The following is a 22,694-nucleotide window of genomic DNA, read 5'->3' on the forward strand; positions in this document are numbered from 1 at the left end:
GTAGCCCCCAACAGGAGCCCAGCATATGCCGGATGCTTCATTTTTTTTTTTGATGAATGAATGAATGAATGAATGAATGTATGAACTGAGCATTATTCTAAGCTAAGTGGACACTAGTCAAAATTCCATAAACCTCAGGAATACTCATAAATTATGTGTTATAAGCTGGAGGAGTTTCACTCAAAGTAATAATCAATCATCGTCATAATAATCATTGAATCCTTTTAAGGTAGTGTTAATTTCCCTTTCATTTCTGAAATGAAGTAATTGAGGCTGAGAAGTTAAATAACTTACCTTTACATATAATTATATAAAGTCTATCTAATCTATCTATCTCCAAATTGAGCCCAGGCAGTCTGACTCCAAAGCCATTACATAAACATAACAAACTAGAGTATGTAGAAGATAAATAGGGTTGTCTCTTTAAATGGATTTGGACTTGTAACTTGTTGTGCATAGTACCATAATCTCAAATCAACAACTACTGGTAGTTATATTTTCTTAAGTTAACATAGAAATATAACTGTCAAATAATTAGAGATATAGAAAGCATTCATATGAATAAGTCATGTTTTAATTATTGATTAGTAATTAATCTGTAGTCCTGGACCTAGGGGTGGGTGAAATACAGAAGAAAGTTAGGGACATTATTGCTATATTATAGGTGAGTTAGATATGATCCCATTGGTTAATTGCAACCGATGCAGATGAACAATTAGTGAATAATACAGTATTTTCACATGCCCCAAGCTTGCTTTTTATTCAATTACTCCCAACCCTTAATTTCTACACCTTCTGATCTGCTTGCCTCTTATCTAATTTATCTCTTTTTCTCTTTCAGATCTTATATTAATATTAAATGTAGCTTCTTGTCAAAATGTCTTCTTTGATCCTTAACCTAGCTAAATCTTGGGGTGAATTGTTACACAGCAATGGAAAACTAATACAGTAAGTGACATAGAGGGGATTTAAACCCAGGCTGATGAGTGTATACTCTTCATTACTTTACCAAGCTGAGATTTAAAAAAAAAGGTTTCTCAACATGAAAATGAGTGCTTTTAAATTTGCAGCAAAATTGAGATGAAGGTACAATGGGCCCTGCAACAATACATGCATAGCCTCCCCCATTATCAGAGTGGTACATTTGTCAAAATCAGTGAATTTACATTGACAAACTATTGTCACTCAAAGTTCATAGTTTATATTAGGGCTCACTCTTGATGTTGTACATTTTATGGGTTTAGAAAAATGTGTAATTATATGTATTCAGCATTATAATATACTTTTTTCCCTAAAAGTCCTGTGTGCTCCACAAGACATCTTGGTTGGTTCCAAGTTTTGGCAATGATTAATAAAGCTGTGATACTATTGTTTGCAGATTTTTCTGTAGGCATAAGTTTTAAACTCCTTTGGCCAAACACCAAAGAGTGTGATTGCTGATCACATGATAAGAGTATGTTTCCTTTTGTAAAAAATCACCAAACTGTCTTTTAAAGTGGTATGTAGTGATATCTCATTGTTTTAATTTGCATTTCCCTGATGAATATGATGAGCAGCATCTTTTTATATGCTTATCTGCCATCTGTATATTTTATTTTATGGTATGTCTATTAAGATCTGTAACCCATTTTAAAATCAGATTGTATAATTTCCTATTGTTGACTTTTAAGAGTTTTTTGTATATTTTGGATAATAGTATTTTATAAGATGTTATTAGATGTGTCTTTGCAAATATTTTCTCCCAGTCAGTGGTTTGTATTTTCATTCTCTTGACAGTTCTTTTCACAGAGCAGGCACTTTCTGCTATGTCTATTTATTTCCATTGTGTTCTCTTTTCTACACCTGCTAACTGTGAACATATGAAAAAGTAGTTTTAAGACACAAGTACAAGTAAAAATAAGGCATTTATCACCTTGCTGCATCTATTGATCTTCATGTTCTCTGTTTCTCCAAATTTTATTACCAATTGGACAATAACAGAAAAAATGTGACCAAAGGCTCAGCAGCTTTTTATCCTTTCAAAGAAAGAATTATGGAAAAGTCTAAAGTCATTTGTTTTCTTTAGTATATTTAAGCACACAAGTATAAAATGAGTTACAGAAGAAGGACAATTTGAAATACTGTCTGCTGTGAACTGAATTTTGTCCCCCTGAAATTCTTATGTTAAAACTCAAACCCCCAAAGCAACTGCACTTGAAGATGGGACCTTTGGGATAATTTATTTTATATGAGTTCATGAAGGTAGGGCTCTCATGATGGGATTAGTGCCCTTGTAAGAAAAAAAAAAAAAAAAAAAAAAGGTATCAGACCTCTTGCGCTCTCTCCACCATGTGAGGATGCAGTGAGAAGGCACACTGCAAGTCAGAAAGATGGCCTTCATCAGGAACTGAATTGATCAGCACCTTGATCTTGAACTTCCTATTCTCCAGAACCATGATAAATAAATCTGTTGTTTATACTAGCTAGTCTACGTTATATTTTTATAGAAGCTCCAGCTGACTTTGACAGATATTGGTATCAGAAGTGGAATGCTGCTGTAAGAAATATTTTAAAAAGTGGCAGCAGCTTTAGAACTGGGTAATGGGTCAAAGCTGGAGGAGCTTTGAGGTGCCAGATATAAATATGGATGTTAAAAGCAATTTTGATGAAGTATCCGACCAAAATAAGAAACATGTTATTGCAAACTGGAGGAAAGGTTATACTTGATACAAAGTGTCAAAGAACTTAGCTGAACTGTGTTCTAATCTTTCATGGAAGGCAGAATTTAGGAGTGATGAAATTAGATATTTAACTCAGGAGATTTCTAATCAAAGTGTTGAAGGAGTAGCTTGATTCTTCTTGAATGCTTACAGTAAAATACAAAAAAAAAAAAAAGAAAGAAAAAAAAGATGAATTAAGTAAATAATGGTTAAGTTAAAATGAACCAGAACTTGAAAATATTTGCAAATTCTTAGCCTATCCATGTTGCAAAAACTGAGAACACTGTTCTTAAGAGAACACTAAGGGGTAGCTGAATAACCATTTCATAAAGAGGTAATGGGTGCAACTAATGAACTTAATCAACATTTTAGATTTTATTAGTCTGGACCATAGTGGTATTCAGCTGCAAATGAACATTATTATTCAATAAACTAGAATAAGGAGACTGAAGGTATATCAGAGGTCATCAGAGACATGGACTAGGTTTCAAAAGGCCAGGCGGCCTCCACCAAAAGCTTTCAGGGTGAAATTGTGCTGATGAACTTTAAGAGTGGAGACCCAGGTCCTTTGGTGTGGGATCTCTTTCTGGAAGAGCCACAGAGAGCAACTCCTATACTTGTAGGTCCAAAAGGTAGAGCATTGAACCAAAGAGGATTACTCTTAAATGTTAAGATGTAATAGAATTTCTCTTGCTAAAATTTTACACTTGCTTAAGACTTATCACCACTTTCTTCTTTATATTTTCTCTCTTTTGGAGTGAAAATGTCTTTCCAGGCTATTCCACCATTAAATTTTGAAAGCACAGTACTTGTCTACAAGTTTTTACAGATTCACAGGTGGAGGAGAATTTTGGCTGAGGATGAATTACTAACTTCAATCCCAACCATATGTGATTTAGATGATATAAGGTAAAACACTGGACTTTAGAATAGATGTAAGAATAAGTTAAGACTTTTGGAGCAAGTGGGATGAAATGGATGTATTTTGCATGTGAGGACATGAATTTGGAGAGGGTGGTGGGCAAATGCTATGGACTGAATTGTGTACTCCTAAAATTCATATATGGAAGCCCTAACCTATAACACGACAGTATTTAAGTTGGAGCCTTTGGAAATAATTATGTTTGGATAAAGTCATCAGAGTGGAGCCCTGGGTTTAGTGCCCTTATATGAAGAAAAAGAGACACAAGAAAACATCCTCTCTCTCTCTTTCTCTCTCCCTGCCTCAGGAGGCTACAGAAAGAAGGTGGCTGTCTGCAAGCCAGGAAGAGAGACTTCACCAGCAACCCAATCAGCCGGCACCTTGATCTTGTACTTGCTGTCCACCAGAACTGTGTATAATAAATGTCTGTTTACACCACCCGGTCTGTAGCATTTCGTTGTATGAGCCCAAGCTGAAAGAAAGTTTTACATACCTTAGTGAGCAAAGTGAATTACAGCGTCACCCTAAAATAACTCTCGTATCTCTTTATGCTGTGGTAAATATTAATTTTAGTGTATTAAATGAGAAAATGAAATAAAAGCACTTATGATAATTTGGTATATGTATTGTAGGTTCAATAGTTTCATTGTTAAAATTGCTTGGATACTAGTAAAATTTAATTTAAAAAATTGACTAATTAAAAGATAGCATTCTCTATTTTCCTTATTCACTTATATTTAATTTCCAGATAAAAATAATTTAGAAAGATAAGTGCAGAAACAATCACATAAACATTTTAAAAATATTTTCCATATTTTTATTTTAAAATAACTTTGTTCAACCTCTCTAACAATCTCCAATGATATTGCTAATAGTTACTCAAAATTGAACATTAATACCATAACAAAAAATATGATTTAACACATTAAATTGATATCTGGAAAATAGAAACAATGCCAACTTAAGTTTTTTGGAAAATACTTCATAACATTGCTTTTACATGATTATATTGATAGCTAACTATATTTTACTACATAACTAATTTGTGATTTCTCTTGAATCTAAACTTTAATTCTTTTTAGTTTTTCAAATATTATCCATATTTTTATACTATTAATTTGTGTGACATTTAATTCCTATCATTTTCTCTATTTATTTGCCAAATGCAAAAATAATAAAATCAAAGAAATTTTAATTTATCATATATATTTTCCTGTGGATTGATTTATTACAATACCACAAAAACAATAAATCCAAAAAATTTATCAAAAGACATAATATAGATAGTATTGATATCAGTTCAAACAGGATAGTTGAAACTTCCAGTAATACCAATATTCATTGCTATCTCCTCCAATCTTGCTGCTTTTTGTTTTCCCTTTTAAATTTTTTTGTTCTTTTTAACTTGCCTAAGAAAGAAAGACCACATTAATCTTAGCAGAAGGTCCTGACAAATCTATCCACCAAGTCATTAGTTCAACTACAACATAGTCAGGGTAAATGATGGCTTCAAAGAAGAATTTGTTATCAACTCAGTTTGCCACACTGATTAGCAAGCCCAGGCAGATACATTCTCATAAATGCCCACAGCAAAAAGTAGAACAAAAGAAGGATCTGGTAGGATATTATTTAAAATTTGATTATCTGTTGGTAAAGTGACAGCACTTTAAAGATTCGTCCAGTAATTTGGCTTATTAATGTTAATCATGCATGATGGTAAATGAACTTGAGCTTGAACACTATTTATTCTATTGTAAATATATATAATTATATAGACATATTGCATATAGGTAAAAGATGCAACATTTTCTGTCTAAAATTACTTTCCACTGATCTCTATTAGAGATATAATAAATTAATATTACCTTAAAATATAAAGCATAGATAATATTTTGCAGAAGGATAAATCCTTAACAGAAAACACTTTTCTGTATGGATTTATTATCAAAATATTGACCAAACTGAAATATACATTAACTTCACATTATTTAACAATTTCTACCTGCTTTGCCTAAGTACTTCTTATGTATTACTTATTTTCTTGATTCTGAGTTTGGGGGCTACATCAAAGTCAGGAAGAAATAATTTTTGAGATTTAAGCACTAAATGGCATGCCTATGTATGTATCTAAGATAGAATGTCATGTGGAAAGCAATAAGGAATGAGGCAGGATGTAAACTGAACTGCTTGCCAGTCTTCCTGATCAAAATGTTAACATTTTGGTTATTAGATTTGGTTTAATTAATTTTCAAAGAAGCAAATGAATATCTAAAAATAACCTTATAAACATTCACAAGGCCCTTTTAGATTGCTTGGTGACAATAATAGCTATAGTCTTTTAAAATGAGTAAATTTTGGTAGATCCGCACTTTATGCAAGTCTGAGTTATTGAAAGTTTATTCCAAGATGTAATTAAATGTGCGAAAGATTTATTGGGCGTGGGAGCAGGAGAGTCAGGTGAGATCCTTTAGACCATGATGCAGGTCTGATAAATGTAAAAGGGAGAGGGAAGAAAAAGGATTAGGTAAGATGACTTTCAGACTGAAGTCCCTCAGTTGCAAGAAGATTTCAGCTGGTACAATGAGTCTTTTTTCCAGAGTCAGATTTTGGAAAAATGCACATCTTGCCAGAATGAGCCTGCTTAATACCCCTGCCATGCTCAGTCATTGGCTGGGAGCTGCCTGAGGGAAGTGTGCTCATAGTGTGAAGGCAGTAGTGAATCCAGAGGTGTAAAACTGGGATAAGTCAATTATGTTTCCCACATAAGATCTGAGTAACACATTTTTATGGTAGCCATAAAATCCAAGATATTATTAATCATCTATTGTTTAAAAATATTCTATATAATATTTTCTCAGATGCAAGAAAGAAGTGGATTTCAGAAACAAAAATCTAGTTTTAGTCTATTTATTAAAAATTATTTACTTTTTTTTTTTTTTTTGCAGAGTGAGTGTAGTAAGATTCTGAAGTCTGTTCTATTTTAGCTTGATTTCAAACAGAATCCTAGGGCTTAGCTTTGGGAATACTAGCTAGGAAAAGAAATAGCCAAAATGTTTCTGTCATTATGACTGCAGAAAAGTTAATATATTTCCACCAGAAAGTGTGGTAGGTTAATTGGTGAATTACAAACATTCATGAAAACAACACTTCCTCTCTTGTGCAGGGTGGAGAATTTTTGACAGTGGGTAACTCAGTTCTGTTATCTGCATATCAGAGTTTCATGCTAAATATTATAGGATTAAACTGGTCAACTACAAGTTTAATCCAACAAGAAATGTTGGATCTACACTTTATGCAAACCATATTATTGGTTTGCTACATGATATTTTATGAAATGACATTTATTGGCTGAAAGGGATAGATATTTTTGCTTTTTTTGTTGAGGTTCACTTATGAAATGTTAACTACCTTACAATTTCCTGCCCTTCTCTAAATATAAACACTGAAAAAATATATTCCATACAATATACTAAGCATATTTCAGTATTTTTGCTCTTTTGCTTATTCTCTATAACTGACAAAATATCCCAAACAAAATGTGAGATGAATGTAACAGATGAGAAGCCAAAACTCTTTATTTTATTTATATTTTAATTCTTATTTAAATGCAAAAACACAACATGATAAACACATTTTGTGTGAAATTATTTTGTAATATTATTATAATTGTTGTTAAGATGTACCAAGATGTTTTAATGATAACAACCAATTATTCTAAAGTTTTTTTATGAGAAAAATTATAAAAAGAAAATTATGGAAAAATGGAAGTATATTTTTTATATATATATATATATATATATAAAAGTAAATTAGAAAATTTGCTGTCAGATGTAAAACCATGGAATCAATAGGTTAGTGACAAATAATATAGTGTTGCTAAGTATTAAACACATATGCCTCCCATAATTATTTATTTATTTATTTTTTGAGACGGAGTCTCACTCTGTTGCCCAGGCTGGAATGCAGTGGTGTGATCTCGGTTCACTGCAACCTCTGCCTCCCAGGTTCAAGCAATTCTCCTGCCTTAATCTCCCGAGTAGCTGGGATTACAGGCACCCACCACCATGTCTGGCTAATGTTTGTATTTTTAGTAGAGATGGGGTTTCACCATGTTGGCCAGGCTGGTCTCGAACTCCTGACCTCAGGTAATCCACCTGCCTCAGCCTCCCAAAGTGCTGGGATTACAGATGTGAGCCACCACGCCTGGCCATAATTCTTGAATTCTTATTTTAAAACAGGCATTTTGTTATTGCACAGTATGCTACATCCCGGAATTTAATAAATCACCACGTAAAAACAAAAAACAAACAAGATGGTATAAAATTTTAAAGCACAATATTTGTATTTGGAAATAAATATAAGAGAAGTTTACATTTCAAATTGCTGTGAAAAGACTGTGCAAAATAACAAGTGTTATTGTATGACATCACAATACACCCATAGGAAAATTGACATATGTTTTTGCATCTAAAATTAATTTATAACCTGTTAATGCATTCAATATAATTAGCTATAAATACTTTTTTTTTTTTTTTTTTTTTTTTTGAGACGGAATCTCAGTCTGTCACCCAGGCTGGAGTGCAGTGGCACAATCTCAGCTCACTGCAACCTCCACCTCCTGGGTTCAAGTGATTCTCCTGCCTCAGCCTCCTGAGTAGCTGGAACTACAGGCACGTGCCAGCACGCCCGGCTAATTTTTTTTTATTTTTAATAGAAACGGGGTTTCACGTTGTTGGTCAGGCTGTTCTGGAACTCCTGACCTCGTGATCCACCCGCCTCGGCCTCCCAAAGTGCTGGAATTACAGGCATGAGCCACCATGCCCAGCCTTATAAATACAATTTTTAAAATTTTATATATAAATAAAGAATTGCAAAAGTTTTCTTGTTCTCAAAAACAAAAAGTAGAGCTACTGTATTATCCATCTATCCCACTGCTAGGTTTATACCCAAAAGGAAGGAAATCAGTATATCAAAGCAATATCTACACTCTCATGTTTATTGCTGCACTATTCATAATAGCCAAGATTTGTAAGCAACCCAAGTGTCCATCAACAGATTAATAAAGAAAAAATGTGATACATATACACAATAGAGTACTATTCAGCCATAAAAATGAATGAGAAGTGGAGGATACTATGTTAATTGAAATAAGCCAAGCCCAGAGACACAAACTTGTCATGTTCTCACTCATCTGTGGGAACTAAAAATCAAAACAATTGAACATGATATTGGTGACTTCACACGCCATTATGGCACTGGTGGCAAGTCCATCTATGGGGAGAAATTTGAAGATGAGAACTTCATCCTAAAGCATACAGGTCCTGGCATCTTGTTCATGGCAAATGCTGGACCCAACACAAATGGTTCCCAGTTTTTCATTTGCACTGCCAAGACTGAGTGGTTGGATGGCAAGCATGTGGTCTTTGGCAAAGTGAAAGAAGGCATGAATATTGTGGAGGCCATGGAGCGCTTTGGGTCCAGGAATGGCAAGACCAGCAAGAAGATCACCATTGCTGACTATGGACAACTCGAATAAGTTTGACTTGTGTTTTATCTTAACCACCAGACCATTCCTTCTGTAGCTCAGGAGAGCACCCCTCCACCCCATTTGCTCGCAGTATCCTAGAATCTTTGTGCTCTCGCTGCAGTTCCCTTTGGGTTCCATGTTTTCCTTGTTCTCTCCCATGCCTAGCTGGATTGCAGAGTTAAGTTTATGATTATGAAATAAAAACTAAGTAACAATTGTCCAAAAAAATAGTACTATATAAAATTAATAGCTTATTTGTAACAAATATGTACTTCACTATAGCTAGAAGAGGCTTAAATATCTTTTCCCTACGATTACCATTCTTCCTTCTATTCCCTCTAGAAGTAACACACACACACACACCAGATGACTTAACCTGTAGCTAACCAGTAATATGAGAAAAAAGTATACTTTTATTGTTTTAAGCCACCCATTTTGTGTTTGTTCCACAACATTACCTAGCAAAAGATTTCTGGGACATGTGATACGGAGGAGATAATTCTAGATTTCTTCCCCATTATATATGTCCCAGAATTATCTTGCTCAATCAGGTGGTTGATAAAATTCCTGAATATAAAAATATTTTATAAAGCAAAGAAAGAAACAAACATAAAGTCCCCAGTGGTCTGGCAACTCCACTGCCCCAGATCTTGAGAAAATAAACTGGTGAGATTATACAGCAAGCACATTTATTTGTATTTTAAAAAGCAGGATAGATGTCCTTGATTTTATCCGGTAAGTAAAGGAGCTGGAATATAACGTGCTTAACAATGCAGAGCATTGATATTTCGGCCTAAAACCATGAATTTGTTGTGATTTAGCACTTAGGGAGAAATCATAATGGATGTGTGAAAGTTATAAAATTCAAAATAAAGTCACTTGTGTCAAACCCTGGCAATGGAGCCAGGGAAGGCCATAAAGGAAAGTCTCTCATGCATGATTTGCCTAAAAACAGGAACTGTCACAAGACATTTTTCCAAACAGCAGCTCACTACATGAACTATGCAAGAACAGATAGCAGCATAAAGACAGCTAGTGAGTATACAAGAACACTTGCCTGACACACTGTCTCACACACCCAATCCAAAACTGCAAGGGCCTACCTATAACTCAAAGATTACATATCCTACCAAGATTAGAAATCCTATTCACATTTGTGAATCAGAATTTACCAGCTCTGATAAGACACTGCCCGTCCAATGTGCTTTCTTTCAACTTGCATAACCTCCTCTTTCCCCAATAAACCCCTGCTTTGTTCTTTCTTCTCCAGATTTATCTGAGGCCTATATGTATGTCCTAGATCATAATTCTACTTCTTGTATATCATTTCCAAATAAAATCTTTTCCTTTCATATTTGAAAGAAAATGTTTATGTTGATATAATCTGGTGTGAAGTAGGGGCTGAGGGACCAGTGGTTCTGGTAACTACATAAGGCCTGCTGTACCCAAACTCGGGACCCTTGACATCCCTGCTTCCACAGGTTGACTATTTACCCATGGAGAGTATTTCATAGATTAAACTCCCAGTGTTTTGTTTTGGTTGAGTTTTTGGTTTTCTTTGGGATTTGCTTATGAGAGATCTTTTGACCTTCGGTTAATGGAAACTTATGAGGAACTTCTCTCTTCTGTTTATGTAGTGTCCTATTCAAACAAGGCTTTTTCACTGCTGGTTTATGAAGGATTTTCCTTCCTGTTGAGAATGCTTTGTTGTCCTTCCTGGGGTGAATATGTACTTTACTTTTTGGTTTAGTTATACATGTCTGATATTTCACCTCAACACCAATTAAAGGTGTGACGGTGTGTTCAGCCTTAGCACCAACTCTTCTAGATAAATTTATTTACAACACGTACTCTCAAAGTTCAAAGACATGACAACGTAGTACCCCTCTTTGAGACTTCAGCCCATGACATGTTCAAACCTTATGGGGATCAAACAGCTTGTTTTGCTTAGAGCTAAACTAAAACACTGTGGCTATAAAAGTATACAGTCCAAATAGGATCCATATCTCAACTGATATCTTAGGATTGCCAAACACATTAAGGACTCAGACTTCCTCATTACAAAATGCCGCCTCAAAGCTAGCTGCAACTCTAGAGCCATCCCCTCCCCTTCCTATACCTCTTCCTTTTTATTCTTCTCTAAGCTAAACTCTCCTGTTTCCAAAATTCCTCAGCTATTCTGGCATATTGAATTTTTAAGGAAAAACATTTGAGAAACAGCAGGTAAAAAAAATCATTTGAACCTTAGTGCTGCATCTTAAAAGCAAAAAATAAAATTTTCATGTAATAGGCACCCTCCTTATACTAGAAGGGAACACAGCACTCTTATCTTCAAGGACAAGGAATTGAAATCAAGAACATACTGTACAGATCTTATAAAAATAATTATTTTATCTTTTACGCTTCCTTACATAATGTGGTCACATTTTCACAGTTAACTATGTTTTGTTCAATCCAGTATATTAGTAACTGACTCCAACTGCTTTACCCAACATTTGGTTCGACAGCCTTCATAAGGTTACTTATCAAGACAATTTAAGAAAATCTTAAATTTAGCCTTAACCCACTTTGTCAGAAATATAATTTGGATCCAACTCTCTTCTTATAAACCAGTGAATTTATAATGTTATGTTTTAGTCATGATTTTTAAAATAAAAACTATAATATTTTTCTGTAAGATCTTTTGTTCATCTGTAATTTTTATGTCTATGTGTTATATATTTTTTCTATCAAAACATATAAAGACCTGTGACACGAAACTAACCCAGAAGCATATTGACTGAGAAAAGGGCAGCCATGTTTCCCATGTTGCTGGAGAGGGCTCCAGACAAACGTCTTGTCTGTGCCTCTGAGCTAAGGTGCTTCCTATAACCCTAGGTGAGACACTGTGTCAGAAAACTCCTCCCACTAGCTGCCTGCAAAGGGCATTCAACAGAGATTTCTGTTTTGGACTTGGAAACTGCCCAGTTGAGACTCAGCTGTTTTCTACCAATCAGGATGCTTGGTCTCCTCTGATCTGCAGATGGCTTTTTTCAAAAAATATAGCTTGCCTTTATTTTTCCTCCACAGACTTCATGGTCTTTTGTTAACAGAACTTGATTGGCTTAAAGAAAAAATTAAGTGCTTATCAAGTAATTTATCAAAAATATAGTAATTAACCCAAATGCCTTTGACAGGCATGATCGTCTGCACCCAGAAAAAGGTTTAGATTTTAATTCTGATTATTATTATTTTTTTAATTTTAAACTATCTTTTGAATCACAGCTTTTTCCTGTGTTATAGTTCCTACCAAATTTTAAGTTGGAAGTGTTGTCTTGTGCTTTTAAAATAATTTTACTTCTCAAGATAGAGTTTTTCTTTTCAAGTTTTTTAGATTCCTACCTCGATAATTCAGTATTTTACTGCATCTCACTACATGGGATTTACAAGTCATGCATTCACACATCATTGCTTTCTGCTCTCCTTCTTTCTCTCCTTGAAATGCTACACCATTTTACTTAACTAAAGTGGTGACTCTTTCCAACATATTTTTTGTCAGTTCCTGTATACCTTTTTTTTTTTTTTTTTTTTTTTTTTTTTTTTCAGTTCTGACTGCTATTGTGGCCTGTTGCTGAGAATGTTTGTCTTAAAGGCCTAGGAGAACAATGTTTCCTTCAGTATAACTTGATTCTGTACTCTTCACTTTTCTTGATGCGCCTAAATTATTTCATGTATCCAGGCAGTTTCACATGCTCTTGCTTTTTCTAAAAGCCATGCATGCCCTTGCTCAAAGTATTGATTTTCTTGTTTACATTATTCTTCTATAATATGGTGTATACTGATAACTTTAGACATACACTCTTTCAATGTCAACTTGAATTCAAGTACCTTCTCATTAAGTTCAATTTCCAACTTATCTAAATGTGCTTCCCGTAAGAAAAAAAAATCATACTGCAGCAGGTTTTTCTTTACCTTTTAATTAGTCAGCCTAGGAAATGGAGATTTTGTGTTTTATTAAGATGGTCTATTGTGCTTTTTACTGTCTTTACTAGGTTTCGGATTTCCTGGAAAAATTGAGTCATCTCTAATAAGTGATGCTAAATCTTCTTTAACCTACATGTATGTGAATGTGTTCTTGATGTGAATATTCTAAAAACCATGTAAAATTTATAAAGTCCTAATGGTCCTGGTGCAATGCTGTCAGTCATTACTCTGGTTGTTATTTTAAAATACTGAATAAAATAGAAGTAACTAAATGTTCTTGTTAATTGTTAGTTACAATGAATTCACATCAGATTTTTAACCATGGCTATTGTAATTTTTTTCATCTACAGTTTTGGTTCTTCTAGAAAGGCATCGCCGGCCGGGCGCGGTGGCTCAAGCCTGTAATCCCAGCACTTTGGGAGGCCGAGATGGGCGGATCACAAGGTCAGGAGATCGAGACCATCCTGGCTAACATGGTGAAACCCCGTCTCTACTAAAAATACAAAAAAAAAACTAGCCGGGCGAGGTGGCGGGCGCCTGTAGTCCCAGCTACTCCGGAGGCTGAGGCAGAAGAATGGCGTGAACCCGGGAGGCGGAGCTTGCAGTGAGCTGAGACCCGGCCACTGCACTCCAGCCTGGGCGACAGAGCAAGACTCCGTCTCAAAAAAAAAAAAAAAAAAGAAAAAAAAAGAAAGGCATCGCCAATAGATGCATGAAAAAGACCAACAAGTACTCTTAAATGCAGGTTTCTCATAATTTTAAAAATCGATAGGCTAAAAACTTCTAGAACTATATTAAAAATAACAGACAAATTCATACAAGATTAAACAGAACAATAATTATGAAAGACTAAACTGCTGAACAATTGAATTTTATGACTTTTATTTAAAATATTGCTGGTTGTTAAATATTTTATATTTCATATTTAAGGAAACTTTTTTCTTTTAAGGTACCTATAGCTTACAGAAACTTGGTAAATTATACTGTTATGACTAAAATGGAAATGTTTGTCTTTTCTCCATATCGGATCTCCCCAAACTATGAAAGCTGCAGATTTTATCTATGGTACCTATAAGCAATTTAAAGTATGATATGTAAGTAAACAAAAGAGGGAGAAAAAAATAGTTTTTAAATAAAGAGAATTGAATCTTTCTAAAATTAGAATTATTTGTTTTATCATGGCATTTCACCACAATTGAACATTAAACCAGGGAATAAGAAAGAGAGAAGAAACTATGTAATTCCTGGTTTAGAGAATTCTGGGAACATTAATCTCTCCATATATATATATTTTTTATGTTGATAAGATCATGAGCCTAGATTTCCGAGGCTCTGTCACAGTATTAAATTAGGCCTTTACTTTTCAAAGCAGATTTCCAAAAGATGCTCCAAGATAAATGTATGCATGGTAAAATGATCTTGAGAAATGCTGCCGACCATAATTACCTCCTGAAAATTTAAGTATCCACTATCACAACTTAAGATCTGATAACCCTGAAGTACATAAAGCTATTTAATTTGATTCATAATTTCCAAGCTTATTTATCATGGGATGCTTTTTAACTAATAACCCCTGTTATAATCCTGCCAAACCAGTTTCTCTATAGTACATTCTAAGAAATGTGGGTCTAGGTGATCTAAGGAAATAAGATGAGGTTATGTTATTGTAAATTCCCTAGAACTGGTTTTCCTGATTTAAAATATATTTTGAAGTCTTTATTGTCACAAATATACAAAAATACATGTATATATTAATAATATATATTCTGACATAACTATAATATGATGCCCTTTTTGTTATACATCTGCTGTCTCTTCTATAAATAGTAAAACAACAAATATTACTCCTTTTTTAATATTAGGAGGAAATATATCTGAGTTGTATACTTTCTTTTAATACAACTAAAGTGTTTGTTAGCAATTAGAAAACTGATAAACCAAATGATTTATTTCACTAATACTTTATTTTTTGACATACATTTCTTTACTTTTTTATTAGTTTGCCTATTTTAAAAAATATGCATCTTTGATATGTTTAATTTGGGTAGACTGGCTCACATTCTTTCACAAAAGCATCCAGTTAGCATATTTAATACATATATTTTGTGATATTTTCTAAATAATAACCTTTTAGAGTATTATCTTTGTATACTCAATGAAATTTTTAAATGTTATTATATACATTTAGAAAAAACTTATACTGTGCAATCAAGAAAACTGAATCCTAGATATTAAAAAATAATGTGGTATAACTGCCCAATGGGTTTATCTTGACAACTGTTCAGATAGAGCCTATTTATCTATACAGGGAAATTGCAACAGAGAAAGAGTGTAATACAGGCAGAGCTAGCTAAATGGGAGGCAAAGTTATATTATTACTCAAGACACCCTCTTCAAAAATATGGAGACTAGGGTATTTTAAAGATAGTTTGAGGATAACTGGCTACCCATATGCAAAAGATTGAAACTGGACCCATTCCTTATACCATATAAGAAAAATCAATGCAAGATGGATTAAACAGTTAAATATAAAACCTCAAACTATAAAAACTCTGGAAGACAACCTAGTTAATGTCACTCAGGACATAGGCAAAGATTTCATGATGAAGACATCAAAAGCAATTGCAACAAAAGCAAAAATTAACAAATGGGATCTAATTGTAAAGAGCTTGTGCACAGCAAAAGAAACTGTCAACAGAGTAAAGAGACAACATACAGAATGGGAGAAAATTTTGCAAACTATGCTTCCAACAAAAATCTAATTTCCAGCATCTATAAGGAGCTTAAGCAAATTTACAAGAAAAAACAACCTCATTAAAAAGTGGGCAAAGGATATGAATAGACACTTTTCAAAAGAAGAAACACATGCAGCCAAACAATCATATGAAAAAAAAAGTTCAACATCATCGATCATTAGAGAAATGCAAATCAAAACCACAATAAGATACCATCACACGCCAGTCAGAATGGCTATTATTGAAAAGTCAAAATATAAAAAGATGCTGGCAAGGATGTGGAGGAAAAGGAGTGCTTATACACTGTTGGTGGGAGTGTAATGAGTTCAACCATTGTGGAAGACAGCGTGGTGATTCTTCAAAGACCTAAAGACAAAACTACCATTTAACCCAGCAATTTCACTACTAGGTATATACCCAAAGTAATATAAATCATTCTATTATAAAGAAACGTATGCACATGTGTTCATTGGAGCATTATTCACAATAGCAAAGACATGGAATCAACCTAACTGCTCATCAGTGATGGACTAGATCGAGAAAATGTGTTAAATATACACCATGGAATATTATGCAGCCATAAAAAGAAGATCATGTTCTTTGCAGGGACATGGACGGAGCTGGAAACCATTATCTTTAGCAAACTAACACAGGATCAGAAAACCAAATACCACTTGTTCTCACTTATGAGTGGGGGGCTAAATGACAAGAACACATGGACACAAGAGAGGGGAACAACGCACACTAGAGACTATTGAAGGGTGGAGGATGGGAAGAGGAAGAGGATCAGGAAAAATAACTAATGATTACTAGGCTTAATGTACCTGGATGATGAAATAATCTGTACAAAAAAAAACCCATGACACAAGTTTACCTATGTAACAAACCTGCACATGTACTCCTGAACTTAAATAAAAGATATGATACCATTTTTTTTACAATACAATAATTTATTATTTTTGTAACAATACTAACTTAATGTTATAGAACAACAGAAATTTTGACCATATATAATTACTATTCTCTGTAGTGCAGCATTGCCATTTTAGAAATTTGTGCAAAAAATAATATTAACTAATATTTTAAAATAAAAAAATAAAGATAGTTTGTTGGGCAGCTGGCTAGGGAATAAGGACTACTGATTAGTCTGGTCACAGATGAAATCACAGGGGATCAAATTGGGTTCTTCTTGCTGCTTTCTGTTCCTACGTAGGATCACAGAACTAGTTGAGTCAGATTATTGTTCTGGGTGATGCCAGCTGGTCCATCAGAATGCAGACTCTGAAAAATGTATTGAGCCCAATTTTACGTTTTACAATAGTGATGTTATCTATAGGAGCATTTGAGAAGGTAAGGAAACTTGTGGCCTCTGTCTGCATGACTCCTAAACCCTAATTTCTAATCTTGTGGCTAATTGGTTAGTTCTCCAAAAGTAGTCTGGTTCCCAGGCTAGGAGGGGGGATTGTTTTGGGAAAGTGCTGTCATCATCTTTGTTTCAAAGCAAACTATAAACTAAATTCCCCCTCCGGTTAGCTCAAACTAAGCTCAGGAATTAACAAGGGCTGTTTGGAGGTTAAAGGCAAATTGGAGCTGGTTAGGTCAGATCTCTTTCACTGTCGTAATTTTCTCACTGTTAGAATTTTTGCAAAGACTCTTTCAATGGTGTGTGACTTTAAAAAGTTTCTTTGACCTTTTCTGAGACTTTAATTCTTCATCTGTAAAACTGGGGTAATAAGGAAACTTACCTCATGGTTATTGAGGATTAAAGAACACCATGATATCAATGTATAAATATTAGTTACTTGTAAATGAGTCCTGTCTTTGTGGTTTCCCTGAAAGAGCAGCAGCTCAAGCAACGGCAAGAACATTTTCTCAGGGCTGACACCATAGCCTTCCCTTGAACCTCAGCTCCCAGAGTTCTCTAAATTAGGAAATAAATACTTTCTATTTTCTTTTCTATACCCACTGTCATGATGAAACCAAGAAATCTAATTTTCAAAAGGCTCCATTTTCCCCCTTTAAAAATAATTATTCTGCCCCCTTTTGCTGTTGTTGCTATTGTTGGAAGATTTGTTGTTCAATATATGAAAACAATTAAAAATGATAATAAAAACTCTAAGGCAATCATTTGTGCCAAATTTAGTAATCATTTCTTTGCCAGTGCATTTTCAGATCCCACTTACTCATGTGTTGAATGTGCCGCAATTCTCAGTCCTTTAGATGACAGTCCAAGAGATCTAAATTTATATACTGCTCATCTTATTGTCAGCTGTTGACTTTTTCAGTCAGTAACTTTTTACATGGGAAACTAAAACCTACTGTGTTTCTTCTTCATTGTTTTTCTGTCCATTTAGTGAAAGATTTCTAATCCTCAATCCTGACTTTCTGGAAGGAATAAAAAGGGAAGAGAATCTTCAAACAACTTGCTGACATTATGTTATGAGTCAGGAGGAAGATCAAGGGTAGAATCCAAGCCTCTTAATACTCAAAGCTTTCTAGATATGCTTGCCTGTTTTTCAAGGAAAGGTTTCTAATTTGGCTAACTTGAAGTTTAATGGGGCTTAAGGGAGTCATTGCTTATGATTTCTCCTAACTGTTCTAATATGCATATGGCATATTTTGAAACTTTTTAGAATTTCTCTCCTGTGAGTGCTATTACTTACTGAAGCGAAAATCTTGCCAACTTGATCTCCTTGGTGGTTTCTTTACTCCTGAGACAGATCATTAATGAGGCTGCGTGCAGCACATCCTGTGCTCTGCTTAAAAAACGGATAGTGAATTTATATGATGGGGATACATAACTCTTTCTGAATGTATAAATTATCTGCTTATACCTTTGCAAGCTCATAAAAGACATGTAAAAATTGAGTGAATAGGGCCCAATGGTACTCTGTTGCTCTGTCTTGCATAATAATATGGTATAATTTATCGTGGTTGTCCCAAACAACAGAAGCAATATATTTAAAAGACACCTGGGGATACAAAAATAAATGAGATTTATGTTTGCATGCATTTGGAAATGCTGATGATTAAAATTAAATTGCACAAAATACAGCAAAACGAGAATATTTTTTAAGGTGAATATGATCAATTCTTCCTGACAAAATGCTGCTAAAATAAGGTATGCTTTATTGTTTTAAAAACCGTGTTATTGAGAAAAATTGGTAAATTTAAAGGGCTACATTCACAAATTAAAAACACAAAAAATACTTATTAAGCATGTATGGGCAAAGCTCTTTACAAGAGCATTCTTCAGGAATTTCATAATAGATCAAGAGATATGAGATAAGATTAAAACTATAATTCAAGACAGAATGTGATGAGTGGTTTATTCAAAATGTAACTGTGGGAAAGTCTAAATAGAAGAAAATAATCTAAATTTGCTAAGGTCATTTTTATTTAAATTTTACTAGTTGTCTTAAGTTTGACGTGAGTCTGATTTGCAAATAGTCTTAATTTTGAGAGAATAATAGGATAACGTAACCAATGCAGTGAATGCTCACTATGTCCCAGGTATAACATCAAACATACTCATAATTATTATATTGTTTAATTCCTGCAACAACTTTTTCAAGAAGTTATTACTAGTTGTATTTTACAGATGATGGAACAGACTCACAGTAATCAAGTAGTTTTCTATGGTTACTAGGTGACACAATAAAAAATAGAGCTGGGATTCTTGGATATCAAAACTTCATTATCTTACCTCCTTATAAATTTCTATTAAAAAATTGTATGCTTTTTCTAAAGTTTCTGTATAAGGAACCACATTTAAACAGAAGAAATTGTCACAGTTAATTATAAAGAAATGAAATATTTTATTATATGTATTTTTTAAATTATGAAAACCATAGGTCAAAAGAAGCAATAGAATGTTAACTGGTATATGTGGAGAAGACAGATTCTTAATTTTAATTTTTTCATATGGAAACCATATGTGTGTGCATATAGATGCACAATATACTAATATATGTATAATACATATATGCATAAAATTCACTATATGTAGTATATCTAGCATATATATAATATACTATATATAGCATATATGTATATAAAATATATATTTTTTCTGTCCACAGGACAAGGATTTTAGTCTATTTAATTTTTATATTTAAGTTCCTAGATTGACACATGATAGATGCTTGCTTGAATGAAACACTACAATTTAATTCATGTAATTAGGCCATGCCTTTTTTATAAATTGTATAATAAATTGGTGTTTTAATTATTTCTGAAAATGGTGTGTAAGATTTATATAAACTTAAACTTATATATTTATTTTAAATGAATACATTTTGAAACCACAGTTTGACACTCCTGAATTAATATAGTTTAAGAGAGAAAGAGCACATGAGTAAAGGAATCTGTACCTCCCCAAACTGAATATAATAGACTCTTGATTAAGCCTAAACTGAAAACAGAATGTGTTGGAGAATGGTCAAAAAATGTGTAGTGTTGTTTAATTAGAAATCTTTCTTTGTACATGGATATCTAAACAGATTCTTGGTGTATTAGTCCATTTTCATGCTGCAGATAAAGACATACCTGAGACTTGGAGGAAAAAGAGGTTTAATTGCACTTGCAGTTTCATGTTGCTTGGGAGGCCTCAGAATCATGGAGGGAGGCAAAACGCAATTTTTACAAGGTGGTGGCAAGAGAAAATGAGGAAGATGCAAAAGCAGAAACCCCTGATAAAACCATCAGATCTCTTGAGACTTACTCACTACAACGAGAACAGTATGGGGGAAACCACTCCCATGATTCAAATTATCTCCCACTGGGTCCCTCCCACAACACATGGGAATTACAGGAGTATAATTCAAGATGAGATTTGGGTGAAGGCCCAGACCCAAACCATATTATTCTGCTCCTGGCCCCTCCAAATCTCATGTCCTCACATTTCAAAACCAATTTCATGCCTTCTCAACAGTCCCCCAAAGTCTTAACTCACTTCAGCATTAACCCAAAAGTCAACAGTCCCAAGTCTCATCTGAGACAAGGCAAGTCCCTTTCACCTATGAGACTGTAAAATCAAAAGCAAGGTAGTTACTTCCTAGATAGAATGGAGGTACAAGTATTGGGTAAATACAGCCATTACAAATTGGAGAAATTGGCCAAAACAAAGGGGTTACAGGGTCCATGCAAGTCCAATATCCAGCGGGACAGTCAAATCTTAAAGCTCCACAATGATCTCTTTTGACTTCATGTCTCACATCCATGTCACGCTCATGCAAGAGGTGGTTTCCCATGGTCTTGGGCAGCTCCACCCCTGTGGCTCTGCAGGGTACACCCTCCCTCCTGGCTGCTTTCAAGGGCTGGCACTGAGTGTCTACAGCTTTTCTGGGTGTATGGTGCAAAGTGTCAGTAAATCTACCATTCTGGGGTCTACAGGACAGTGGCCCTCTTCTCATAGCTTCACTAGGTGGTGCCCCAGTGGGGTCTCTACGTGGGGGCTCTGACCCCACATTTCCTTTCCACACTGCCCTAGCAGGGGTTCTCCATGAGAGCCCTACCCCTGCAGCAGACTTCCGCCTGCACATTGAGGCATTTCCATACATCTTCTGAAATCTAGGCAGAGGTTCCCAAACCTCAGTTCTTGAATTCTGTGCACTGACAGGCTCAACACTAAGTGGAAGCTGCCAGGGGTTGGGGCTTGCATCATCTGAAGCCATGGCCCAAGCTCTATGTTGGCCCCTTTCCACCAGAGCTGGAGTGGCTGGGCCACAGGGGTACGGAGTCCCTAGGCTGCACACAACTCGGGGACCCTGAGCCCTGCCTAGGAAACCACTTTTTCCTCACAGGCCTCCAGACCTGTGATGAGAGGGGCTGCTGTGAAGACCCCCGAAATGCCCTGGAGGCATTTTCCCCATTGTCTAGGGGATTAACATTTGGCTCCTTGTTGCTTATGCATATTTCTGCAGTTGGCTTGAATATCTCCTCAGAAAATAGGATTTTCTTTTTTATCACATTTTCAGGCTGCAAATTTTTCAAACTTTAATGCTGTGTTTCCCTTTAAAAATCGAATGCTTTTAATAGCACCCGAGTCGCCTCTTGAATGCTTTGCTTAGAAATTTCTTCTGCCAGATATCCTAAATCATCTCCCTCAAGTTCAAAGTTTCACAAATCTCTAGGGCAGGGTCAAAATGCTGCCAGTCTCTTTACTAAAACATAACTGCTCCAGCTTCCAACAGATTCCTCATTTCCATCTGAGACCCTTCACCCTGGACCTTATTGTCCATATCACTATCAGCATTTTTGTCAAAGCCATTTGTCTAATCTCTAGGAGGTACTAAACTTTCCCACATTTTCCTGTGTTCTTCTGAGCCCTCCAACTTTTTCCAACCTCTGACTGTTACCCAGTTCCAAAGTCATTTCCACATTTTCGGGTATCTTTTCAGCAATGCCTCACTCTACTGGTACCAATTTACTGTATTAATTCATTTTCATGCTACTTATAAAGAGATATCTGAGACTGGGACGGAAAAGAGGCTTCATTGGACTTACAGTTCCACAAGGCTGTGGAGGCCTCAGAGTCATGTTGGGAGGTGAAAGGCAATTCTTACATGGCAGTGGGAAGAGAAAATAAAGAAGATGCAAAGGTGGAAACCCCTGATAAAACCATAAGTTCTCTTGAGACTTATTCACTACCATGAGAACATTATGGGTGGAACCATCGCCATGATTCAAATTATCTTCCACCAGGTCCCTCCTACAACATGTGGGAATTATGGGAGTACAATTCAAGATGATAATTTGGGTGTGTGCACAGAGACAAACCATGTCACGTGAAAAGAAATTATCTTCAATGAAGAGTTAGCCAGATGCCACAGGCATTAACACACTCC

The 22,694-nt window shown here is 34.9% G+C and overlaps 1 protein-coding gene across 1 annotated transcript; it reads left to right on the top strand.

Moving 5' to 3' along the window:
- Positions 1-8,836: 8,836 nt before the first annotated feature.
- On the top strand, positions 8,837-9,363 carry LOC126956129 (peptidyl-prolyl cis-trans isomerase A-like; the record flags this gene model as incomplete). The annotated part of the gene is made up of 1 exon (XM_050792983.1): positions 8,837-9,363. A coding segment is annotated over one exon (321 nt), but the record flags the coding sequence as incomplete, so codon positions are not given.
- Positions 9,364-22,694: the final 13,331 nt, after the last annotated feature.

Source organism: Macaca thibetana, chromosome 6, assembly GCF_024542745.1.
Source record: "Macaca thibetana thibetana isolate TM-01 chromosome 6, ASM2454274v1, whole genome shotgun sequence".
Taxonomy (NCBI): Eukaryota; Metazoa; Chordata; class Mammalia; order Primates; family Cercopithecidae; genus Macaca; species Macaca thibetana.